General features: G+C 40.6%; 1 protein-coding gene across 1 annotated transcript; it reads left to right on the top strand.

Annotated features, from left to right (window-relative positions):
• Positions 1-2,789: 2,789 nt before the first annotated feature.
• PARK7 (Parkinsonism associated deglycase) lies at positions 2,790-11,603 on the top strand. The gene is made up of 6 exons (XM_072425843.1): positions 2,790-2,963; positions 5,323-5,424; positions 7,045-7,104; positions 7,197-7,266; positions 9,682-9,768; positions 10,254-11,603. The coding sequence occupies exons 1-6, from the start codon at positions 2,874-2,876 to the stop codon at positions 10,412-10,414; spliced, it is 570 nt and encodes a 189-aa protein (XP_072281944.1). The 5' UTR covers positions 2,790-2,873; the 3' UTR covers positions 10,415-11,603.
• The last annotated feature ends 210 nt before the right edge of the window (positions 11,604-11,813 follow it).

The following is an 11,813-nucleotide window of genomic DNA, read 5'->3' as shown; positions in this document are numbered from 1 at the left end:
CAATAGAAACCCATTTAGGAATATTCTTTTGGGCATGATACTGTAACAGGGGAGTAACTTGAGCAGCCTTAAAGAATTAACTCAAATGCTTCACCGATAGGCCGCCCGCACCTGGGCAACTTTCATAACCGCATTCCATTCATTTGAACTACAATGGACTAAATTTCCTTCATTGTGGCCCCTGAAACTGCACAGTGCCCTCTGCAACAACAAAACGCCTGCCATGTGCTGGAGGCTCTGTGACGTCAGCAATGCTCGTTGCCAAGATCAAAAAAGCAGGGATTCAAATGCTAATTAACTCTGGAAAAGTGATGAATGATCACCAGCCTTTACCAATTTCAAGTAGTGCCAAAGCTTATTTAAACCTGCTCACAGCTTATTTCCGAGTGACAGCCAGCACTTCTATGAAACAGCCTTTTGGTAACCTAAAGCAGGATACTTCAACTTTTAAAAATCCATGATCAGGTCATTATTGCAGAAAGGAACAGGTGATGCCATTCTGCAAAAATCCCCCCCACCAGCCTGATCGCTTCTGGTAATCGGCAATAAATACGAGCTGCCCATGTGTAGGATACCCAGCAATTCTGGCTTTCCCTGTGCTTGCTGGGAGTGAGTTATGTCATCCAGGCCTGGCCGATAAAGATTATCTCCAGGAACAAGAGAAAGAAGATGGCAGAGCTCTGCAAAGGAACGGGGACAGGTGACCATTGCATGTTTACTTCTCCTTTAATGCATTTTTAAGTCAGAATAAATTCCCTACATGTTACAATGTACAGCAGCTGTGTGATGTTTCCAAAAACTCATCTTTTCTCATTAAAAGCAACCCATAATCACTTAAGAAAAAAAAAGTTTTAGTGGCAAGGATAATAAGTGTATTCAAAACAAAATAATGATTACAAAAGTGCACAAAATTATATAACACTGCTATTTACATGATATACATAGTCCTACTAGGTTAGTACATTGAAAAAAGGATAACAAATAAAGGTGTATTATTAGGTTGCAGAAGACTTCTTCAGGGGATAGGAGAGACACCCATAGGTTGAATTTGTCAATGTGTGTCATGAAAGTCTCTATTTAGGGACTGGTATATAAATCCGCTATAGGGTAATACCATCCATGTAGGGCATTGATTGAAGTCCTTATCGTAGCGAGTAAATCACAGCGGGTGCTTAGTTGAGGGCTTACAATACAAGAAAGAAAGGGCTAAAAATAAATAGCCTTCACATACGATTAATATAGGTGTCAAAATGGAACCAGGTTGTTATAGTTTTGTGAAAACTTGGTGTGCGCATTTGAGTACCGTGGAGGGTTCAATACCGAATTGGAAGGGATGATGTTAAATCAAAAATCCGGAAACCTCGCTATGAAAAGTAGAAGTTGAAATCCCATATGGTTAGCTGTTTCTACAGAAGAAGAGCAGTTGCAGTCTTCTAGGAACAATGTTAAGCGGATTATCAGAGGTCTATAGAGACACTGGTATGAAGCGATGGTAATATAATAAAATAGGCCGGCCAAGCATACAGACCCTTTTTTAATCATTATTTTGTTTTTAAAACACTTTCATTATTATATATTTTTCTTATTTTGCACTATTTGGCTTAGCAAGGTGGTATTTCTTATATTTTACAGTGACCCTCTCCCTGAACTAATATACAACCAATGATCACTTGTCAATTGATTTTTTTTTTTTTTTTTTTGTCCAGGCCAAGTTGATTTAATCTGTATGCTGCAGGCAGGAGGAGACAATTCCTAGTCTCCTTTTTTCTAGAGATCAGAGAGCAGAGAGGGAGAGGATGCAGCAAGGACTGATCTATGAAACACAATCAAGAACCACACAGGCATCAGGAATTATATGATTGTATCATTTCTGAGCCATCAGTTCAGGAAGAAGATGCGGAGGCTGTATGATTATTTAGGTGATGCTTGACCAAAAATGGTGACGTCCAGAAATGCCTTGTCCGAGTATTGTGATCTGTGGGAGGTATTACAAACCTAGAAGAGTTTACTGCACTACATTACTTGGCATGTTTGCACCTAATATGAAATTATATATCTGATTCCAAATCCAAAAAATGAAGTCCTTTATGGGCTCATTTTGTACTGGTGCACACGGCTTTATACCGGAAGCTCCACGGTTTACCTGCGTCATCTATAACACCTTACTGTATTTATTTCAATTCTTCAATGACAGCTATTACTTAGTATTTAAAAATATAAATAGTTTATGCCCTAATTCCAGAGTATTTACAAAGAAAAATTAACATTTAAAAAATGCAGCTTTTGGTACAATTCTGTCCCCCAAATCTCACAGTCATGTGACCAAATGCTGATCCTCATCCCAGCTAAATGACAGCCATGAATACCCAACTGACTTCCTGTGTGGGTATCATGGAAGGGGTCTGCTTCATGATCTTGCCCTGGGCTCACAGTATAACAGTATAGAAGGTGGCGCTGATGCCATAAAGTCTTGTTTGTGGTAATATGGACCGCAAACTGCTACTGCTTGAAGAACTGAGGACCTTGGAACATCACATGAAAAAAAGGAATGTATATATTCTATAGAAATAAAATTTAGAGAGGACAAAAAAGGTGGTACAAAATATAAACAATTTCACCTTTAAAAAAAGTGTCTGTTTGCACTCCTAAACCCTGCCCTTAAACTGCAGCAGACTGGGGAAGAATGTGCATTGTAAAATGTGTAATATTTCAAAAGGACACTAGATGGCGATCATATTGAATTCGCATTTCAGTAGTTTGCCCCATGCAGCGCTCCGTCTGAGTGTTAGAAGGGGTGTGCAGGAGGTGTGTGCAGGATCTGTGCTCTCTGACATTTCACATTTGCAGCATTCTGTCTCAACTTCTCCAGCAACATGGCCGGCAAGAGAGCCCTGGTGATCCTAGCCAAAGGAGCAGAGGAGATGGAGACTGTGATCCCTACTGATGTGATGAGGAGGGCTGGGGTGAGTATAGCAGAGTCTGCACAGGCTGGAGCATTGCCATGAGTGCATAACACCCCATCAGAAACACAGAGGGCCTGATTTATTAAAGCTGTGCAAGACTAGAAAAGATAAACTATCATGGGGGAACTTGGGTGATCCAGCAAACCTGGAATGCAACTGGTCCATGATTAAAAACATTTGCAAAGTAATAGCATGCAATCTATTGCAGGATCACACAGGTTCTTCCATGATAGTCTGTCTTCTCCAATCTTGCGGAGCTCAAGCCCTAATGCTTGGGAATGCAAGCTCTACATTGGTATGAGATATTGAACATAGCTGCTCCTTGCATGGATCTGCACCCTCATCCTTGTAGTGTTTACCCCAGCATTGGGTTTCGTATAAAAGTCTACCTACCTAATGTATGTATATGTGTGTGTATATATATATATATATATATATATATATATATATATATATATATGAAAAATCCTAGCAATGAATGTCACTTTTTGGGAAAATGAACAACTAGCTTTACTATGATTCCTGCCAAAGCCCCAGTTGCCCCCCCCCCACCTTTCAGCACTGCACGATTCTTTAAAAAATCATTTTTTCCTCCTGCTTGCCATCCTCCCCTGTGCAGGTGACCTGAATGTCCGTGCTCTAAAAAGCTCATATGTGATGTCAGTGATGCCAGGCGTGGGTACAGGTCCAGAGCTCCACCTGGCTCCAATCACTGGCACATGGAAACACACGCTGGGTGATGTCTTCCCAAACAGATCTTTGAAGTCCCCACTTTGGATCCACTTGCACTGACTCGTTTTTTAGATACCCGTTTGGGGTGAAACGCGTCACTGCAGGCGGATTATCAGTGGGGTCTCTTCACTTCTGTCTTTACACGTTGGAAGCAATACAATTTTATAGCTCCATGCCCTATCTGTGCTCGTTCTTCCTCTGGGGTTTCAGTATGTCAGCTGGATAACAAATCACATTTAGTTAAAGGTGGACTGGCAAAATTCAAAGTTTTCCTTGCAGGGGGTTTCCTAACATTGCATGTTTTTGGTTTTATACTTCGCTTATACTCTCAACCCACTTGCAGTTGATGTACTCTCTTATAGGGCTCCTGGATTGTAGTGATTATCCAGAATCGACCGCAGCAGAAGCAGCCACCCCTGACTTTTCTATGGTCCTGACATCAATACTATACATTGTAAGCAGGTACAATGACTGCAAGAGCATCTAAATAAGTAACAAAGTTTCTAATGGAAACCTAAACCATAAACGTGCAACTAACCCTTGCAATGTAAGGGAGACCCCTGCAAGGAAAGTTTTTTTATTTTCCCAGGATTCCCCTAATGAAATGTTATTAAATAATTTAAAAATACAATTAAACCTTAAAAAGTGTTTTGTTTTAAGGCTTTGAAACACTTCCTCCTATGTTATGTAGGAGATAGCTGGGTATTCTGTCACTTTATCTCTTACGGTGACACCGCTGCTCCTTCTTTAAGTACACTTCATTGAATGTTGTCACTTGAGGACACAAAGTCACTGCAGGATTATCTGGTGCAAAAAAAAAGGATATAGAAACTAATAAAAAAAATGAATACAGAAACCACATCTGCAATATATTACATTTACCTATTCTTGGGTTTAGATATATTTTAGAGTATCCTAGATGCTACTGGAGTTATAGCAAACATAGGCTTTGGCTGAGAGGTAAAAGGAGGCGGTGGGGCAACAAAGGTAAACCAAGTGTACTTCTGGTGACAAGAACATTTGTTATTCTTAATAGTCTGATCAGTGGTTTGTTTTAAAGTCAACCTGTCATGGACCTTGTCTCGTATGCACAGTATAAGAACTTACATAGACTATGGTGACCTATCCACATATCACAATGATGAGCAGATCCTGAGATATCGGCAGCAGAAGCAGCCACCCCTGACTTTTCTTGTAAATTTGGGCACCTGCCCACCCCCTGCCGTCTCTCTATTTCTCGGTGTACCGTTCTACTAATTTAAAGGGGGACTTTGCTGCAGGAGCCAAGTTTGCTGGAGGAATTGAGATTATTATTTATTATTAAACAGGATTTATATAGCACCAACATATTACGCAGCACTATACATTAAACAAGGGTTGCAAACGACAGACGAATACAGACCATGACGTAGGAAGAGAGGACCCTGCCCCAAAGAGCTTACAATCTAGGAGGTGGGGAAAGTTACACACAATAGGAGGGGGGATATGTAGTGGTGGGGAGTTCTGACCATTCATCCAGAATCCTTTTACCTGGAGATCTACAGGGCTGCGTAATTGGAAATGATATGCTGGAGATCACAATCTTTTCCATGTCCTTTTATTATCCCTTTTTCCTTTTCTTCTCCAGATCACAGTGACAGTCGCGGGCCTGACGGGCAAAGAGCCAGTTCAGTGCAGCAGAGACGTTGTCATCTGTCCAGACACCAGTCTGGAAGAGGCACGCAAGCAGGTAATGTGTCCGATGTCACTGTAACTCCAGGTAGGTTCATGGCATGGCAAAGGGAAAAGCTGATTTTAAAGGCCATGAGCCTGTAGACTTCCACTGCTAGTGTCTATGCTTACCTGTCCCCATCTTGGTGAATGAGCGGGCACAGCCAAGCTTTTAGACTGGCCGTATTGGTGGTCAGAACATCCAGCGTTCCTAGTGTATTTATTATGATTACACAGTATTTATATAGCGCCAACATATTACACAGCGCTGTACAAAGCCCATAGTCATATCACTAACTCTCGCTCATAGGAGCTCACAATCTAATGTCCCTACCATAGTCATATGTTTGGGGGGAACACAATTAACATAACTGCATGTTTTTAGAATGTGGGAGGAAACTCACGCACACACGGGTAGAATCTACAAACTCCATGTAGAAGGTGCCCTGGCCAGGATTGGAACCTGGGACCTAGCACTGAAACGGCCAGAGTGTTAACCTCTGAGCCACCGGGCTGCCCATAGAGTAGAAAAGGAGGAATGACAATTGCTGCAGGAATCCTGTAGGTCACTTTGAATTTGAATGAGACCCTGGCTATTTTGCTCACGCTTGTTGCCAATAGAGAATATAGGTTTCAATACAGGCATCACCATCAGGAAACAAACCCAAAGAAATGCCATGCAATGCTGGAGTGCCTGCAGGGGTTCATCCCTTTTCTATGATTTATATTTTGTCAGGAAAAATAAATGTCATTTAAGTAGGTAGGTAAATAATGTTAGGTCTTTGTTACCTCTCACAGAGATTATGGCCCTTACTTCTTTCCAAAAAGGGGCAGCACCAACTTTATTCAATTATCAGGCCGGATCTACCACCTGGGCTGTGATAAAAGTTCTGAGATGCTGCAGTTGTTTGCTGACATGTCAGGATCGGATTTATGCAGACTTCTACTTATTGGCCCCTTTAATGCATTAACTTTATCATCAGGAATTTAATATAAAAGATCTGTGACTCCAGAACAATGCTGATCCAATTTAATTTTCAATAGACAGAGCCACCCAGACTGCTCCAGTTCTGCAGTCTGTAGTTCTGTTGGTTTATTACACAGAATACTGCAGCTCGAAAGGTCAGAATTTCTGGCACCTGACCACCGCCTCCCTGTCTAATTTGGGATGGCTGCCTCTGCCACTTATTCTGTCCTCTGCAGTTTAAAGAGCCACTAAACATAAATGACTTTTTGGATTTATGAATTGGTTTATGACAAATACATGTAATTCATGTCAGAAATAAAAATATTTAAAATGGCCTGCATGGCAGGGAGCAGCATTTTCCAGCACACAGCTAACTTCTTGTTTGGCATTCCTGCAGACGAAAAATTGCCAGCTGTCATTTTGCCTCTCTGTACAAAATGTCAAATGGAAAGGATCACAGGGTTCCAAGCGCCTCCATAGAGAGACACCATGCAGAACAAGGCATAGTGTGTCTGTAATGGTCAGCTGCAGAGAGACCACCGCCCATAGCCAGGACTATTCCTTGGCTTTTTTGGGCTCTGATTTTACAGGTCCTCTTTATAGACATCTGCTTTGTTTTGATAATTAATTGGAACTTATTATTTGTCTTCTATTCATATTGATTTTTTGTAGGGTCCTTATGATGTTGTTGTCCTTCCCGGAGGAAATCTTGGAGCTCAGAATTTGTCCGAGGTAAACATCTTACAGTTTCTGCTCTTTACATTGCCCTAAAGGGAACTCTCTTTGCAGGCAATCAGAATGCTGACTTGTGTGTTCTCTTGCAGTCTCCTGCAGTGAAAGAAGTGTTAAAAGAACAGGATGCTAAGAAAGGGCTGATTGCTGCAATCTGTGCAGGTATGGAAATGGTTAAAATTTATTTTAAAAAGGAAAAATGTGCAATCTGGCTTTTTATTGCTTTCCTGTTTGCTGCAATCTACTTTATGATCTACACCAGTGTTTCTCAACCAGGGTTCCTCCAGAGATTTATGGGGTTACTTGAGCAATGAGCAATTTGTTCCTCTAAGGTCAGTTTTAGTGACACCAATGATCATTTTGGCTATCTGTAAGGGTGACATTCTTCCCAATGGCCAGTAATGTAAGAGGAATTCTTCCCACTGACCACACTAATGTACTGTAAGCTGTGGATATTGTTACTATAGAAGGGGTTCCTTGAAGACCTGAAAGTTATTTCAAGGGTTTCCCCATGTTAAAAAGGTTGAGAAACACTGCTCTACACTGAGCTGCAGAATTTGTGTACAATTCGGGCAAATGCCAAAGATATTGAACTCTCATGAATGCAACCAATGGCTGAAGATCCCCCAGAAGAAGACTGGGTATGCAATTGGCCAGCAAGAAAGCTTGCAGATGTAGCCTTCCTGGAGATTAGGGGGGTATAGTTCTGCAATACCTTTGCCCCCCCACCTTCAGCTAATGTGAATAAATATTCCAGGCATAATACAAACCTAATCCAGTGTCCAGTGTCCCCATTTTACAACTCCAAACCTGTTTTCTGATTTGTTCTTGTCACTACTTCTCTTGCTAATACCATCACACAAAGAATGGGAATGGAAGGGAAGCCAAGCTCTGCTTGATTTCTAAGTTATAGTTTTCATAAAGAAGATACTCAGAAGATGGCCCCTGCTTAGACACTTTTCTATGATTTATTTTAGCTTATAAAAGTTTTTCCAAAAAAGTAAAAATGTGCAATCAGGCTTTTTAATGCAAAAAAATAATCTTGCCTGTGTTTGCCTGCAAACTTTATGATGTATGATGAGCTGCACATCTTAGTGTGCAATTCTGGTGCATGGCAAAATTATCGAATTCTCACACATCCATGCAAGTTCATTGAGGGTGCTAGAGCCAAATAAGATGTAGGAAAGGTTGGAGTTTGGGGGGCTTTGCTTGATTTCTAAAGTGAGGATTTACATAAAACTTTAACTGCCTATAAATCTAGATTCTCTGCCCATCTTAGCATGCTGGTGTCACAGAACTTGGCTTCTTCTGAGGCACTTTGCTATCATTTATATAATCATTTCCTTGCACTTTGATTTACCCAGCATTATAGTGGGTTTATTCTAAGAATTGGAGTCATTTTCTGACCTTTAAATTGGGCAGAAAACGTTTCAGGTTGATGCACCGTCTCTTTTTCCATCCTAGCATTTTCTCTGGCAGCCTTTCTTGCCACTTATTGGCCCCATTTTCCTTATGTCTATAAAGCTTTCACTGCCGTCTTCTTGGGAACAGACTCTTGGAGGCAACAGTGGCTTTTACACTGTCAGTCAGCCTTTGTCCCGCCTGTGATATATTCACTTACTTCTCTCATGAATATTCAGATGGGGAGATTCTGCTGCCATCCTGACTCTTAGAGCTTAGAGTCTGAAGGGTGCAGACAGCAGCCAGGCTGCAATGGTGAATGGTTCATTGTGACGGATAATAAAGGTGACACCGGTATAATAATTGGGGTTTCTTTTATCCTTGTCCTGCATAAAAGAAAATGAAAATTATTATTTTAGGGAATAGCAGCATTTCTCTTTTCTTAAATACCAAAAAAAAGCATTCTAATGTGTGTGAAAGTCTCTTTATTATCCGTTCAAAGAATTTAGTTATATCTGTTTCCTGCACATTGTGCAGTGTTATCAGCCCTGCCAAGGTTATATCTGTGAATACAGAACCCTGTCCACTTATGGTTTGGGGTTGAGGATATGTGGAGGTGTTCTGTAATTCATGTTCATGTTCCTTTAGGAAAAAAGCTTCTCCCCAAAGATACAATATGTCTTGTTGACCCCCCTTCCCTCCCATCTACTGGTTCTCGCCTTTTCCATGCATGCTTTGTTTTTATATTGGTGTGTAAGGGGATAGGCAAACAAGAGAACCTGTCATCAAAGGTCATTGTGATGACGTGTTTCACCCAGGCCAGCCCAGTGCACTGCCATCTTGCTAGCAATTTGGTTGTGGAACACCAGTTGCTGATTAATAGGGATAATCAGGTCAGGTATTTTGTAGTCCTGTCACTTAGAGATGTGCAGAATCAGATGACCAGGCACTACCGTTCCGGCCAGCAGCACAGCTGAGAATCATACAGGATAACTCGCATGAACAAAATGTTTTTGTTAGATTTAATTTGCTGCTGAGAGAGCGTGTCAAGGGACAGAAAACTGGAGCAATAAAGAAAAGTAAAGGAGACTTACCTACACATCAACCTAAACTCCTAACACTGGTATAGTAAGATTTGGCGTAGATTTAATTGACTCCTGTTTGTCATTATTCCAGGTCCCACTGCCCTCCTGGCACATGGAATTGGATTTGGAAAAAACGTCACCACACACCCTCTGGCCAAGGACAAGATGATGAATGGAGGTAATGGCCTATTAATTACCATTGATGTAACTTGTACAGGTTTCTCCTTTGTTTTCCTCTTTTTCAGAATAAGTCATTCTATGCAGACTTTGCAGCAGTTGGATGAAAGGAATTATGGATTTTGTGTAAAACATTCACCCCTACCTGGTGCATCTGTAGATTTATGTTGATATCATGAGACCCATTGCTAATGGAACATCGTATGGACCTAGCTGTCAGCTCCATGTCTAATAACAAAGGAGAACCCATCAATGTGGTTTCTGATCATGAAGTCACCATGTTGGCTGTGGCATGATGATAGGGCGACTTTGTTTGATACCAGGTGCTGGGAACTCACTGCACACATGAGAAAAAAAAACTTTTTTTTTGGGTGTCAATAACTTTTGAGCAAAGTTCGATTAAACCTGTTTTTTCTATTAAAATGCATTTTTATGAATGATCTACTAAAAAAAAAAAAACAACTGTTGTCATTTGTCCCATTTCAGATCATTACAAATACTCAGAAAACCGAGTGGAACTGGACGGCAATATCCTCACTAGCCGTGGACCTGGCACCAGCTTTGAGTTTGGCCTGGCTATCGTAGAATTTTTGGCGGGAAAAGAGACAGCAGATCAGGTTAAAGCTCCCCTGGTTCTGAAGGATTGAGATAACCAAGGACCCAGGCCTACTTTCCCCACCTTTCACTGCTTGTTCTAGTTTAGGAGCTTGTTATACCAAAACTTCTTCAGTGATTAGGCCTTTCAAAGCTGTGAGAATGTTCACCCACGTGTATGAAAGAACTGATTTTCAGGCAAATTAAATTCTTCATGAACTGGAAAAATAAAAAGGAGAATCTGTTTGCTGTAAGTAAATCATGTCATTATAAAGCCCAGTCCAGCCAAATTTTTGAATAGAAATTTTCCAGGATTTTATTTCTGTCTGACACCCATCATGCTAGACTGTCAATCACCTGTTACCTTCTTGACACCTGTACATGAAATGGGAATTAGATAGGAAATCAATAGGACAGGAAGCATGGACAACAGTAAAAGGAGTTCTAACTATTTCCCATTTTAAAAGGTTTGTCAGCCTTGTCTGTGTTCTCTCTTTCTGTCCTGAAGAGCAGTTGGGAGTAATTTTTAAGCAGACTTTGCATTCAAAATAAAACATCAAACTTTAAATAGACCTTGCCATATAGAAACCAGGTGCGTCTTTTGTGCCCTCACTTTCTGTCCCTTCCTAAAATTCTGCATAGAAGAATAATCATTTATTTGCAGAGACATCATTCATTTTCCAGAGAGATCTGGGTAATGTAGAATACTCCAGACCTTCCTGTACACATGCTCCTTGCACTGTGCTCACCATTCCTCGGGATCTTGATGGAAGGAGCAAGATGTCACCTCCGGCACCATAAAATCTGGTGGAGAGGTGACTTTATTATTTAGCCCTTTCTCCATACAGCTTTTTTTGCTTTTGCTGATTTCGCAAGCATTGTGCAAGGGTGTTTAAAAAGCAAATCTTGCCTTACCAATAAATGAAGCAATAAAACCAATGGTTTATAACAGTGATTATGTTTTTGCATACTAGACATTACACTTGATTTATCCTAACAGATGTTTGGCTGGAATTGGGCTTTTATCACTTTCATATGTTAGGACTGTCACAGCTTTCCTTCCTATAAGATCCGTTTCCTCCTTGGATAATAGATTCAATCATAAATGGAATTGCACTTAAACAATGGCACTTAATATCTGTTGTGATCTGTTGCAACATGACAATTAGCTCTGTAAAGCACTCTGTAATATATCTGTGCAATAAAAAACATGATAATAAAAATGTAAAAATTTGAAAAGAAGTTTAATGTATTTGGAATTATTCCCACAATAGTACCCCATACAAGAATTTGATTAGAGGCAACCATGGGTTTAAATGTAAAGTGAATCTTACTCTGTTCTTTGCTTCTTGCTGATTTTTGATCTTGTAACCTTGTGGAAATCTTCCAGGTCCATGTGTTTCAATGGCAGTAATTAGTTCCTACCAGGGAATGGTAATTAACCAAAATTTG

The sequence above is a fragment of the Pyxicephalus adspersus genome, chromosome 11 (genome assembly GCF_032062135.1).
Source record: "Pyxicephalus adspersus chromosome 11, UCB_Pads_2.0, whole genome shotgun sequence".
Lineage (NCBI taxonomy): Eukaryota > Metazoa > Chordata > Amphibia > Anura > Pyxicephalidae > Pyxicephalus > Pyxicephalus adspersus.
This window is presented reverse-complemented; position numbering and strand designations above follow the sequence as displayed.

Bases quoted from the DNA above. Each gene is read 5' to 3' on its own strand.
- PARK7 (XM_072425843.1), top strand. From the start codon at position 2,874: ATGGCCGGCAAGAGAGCCCTGGTGATCCTAGCCAAAGGAGCAGAGGAG. The intron at 7,105-7,196 runs GTAAACATCTTA...GTTCTCTTGCAG, and splicing joins GAGCTCAGAATTTGTCCGAG to TCTCCTGCAGTGAAAGAAGT. The intron at 9,769-10,253 runs GTAATGGCCTAT...GTCCCATTTCAG, and splicing joins GGACAAGATGATGAATGGAG to ATCATTACAAATACTCAGAA.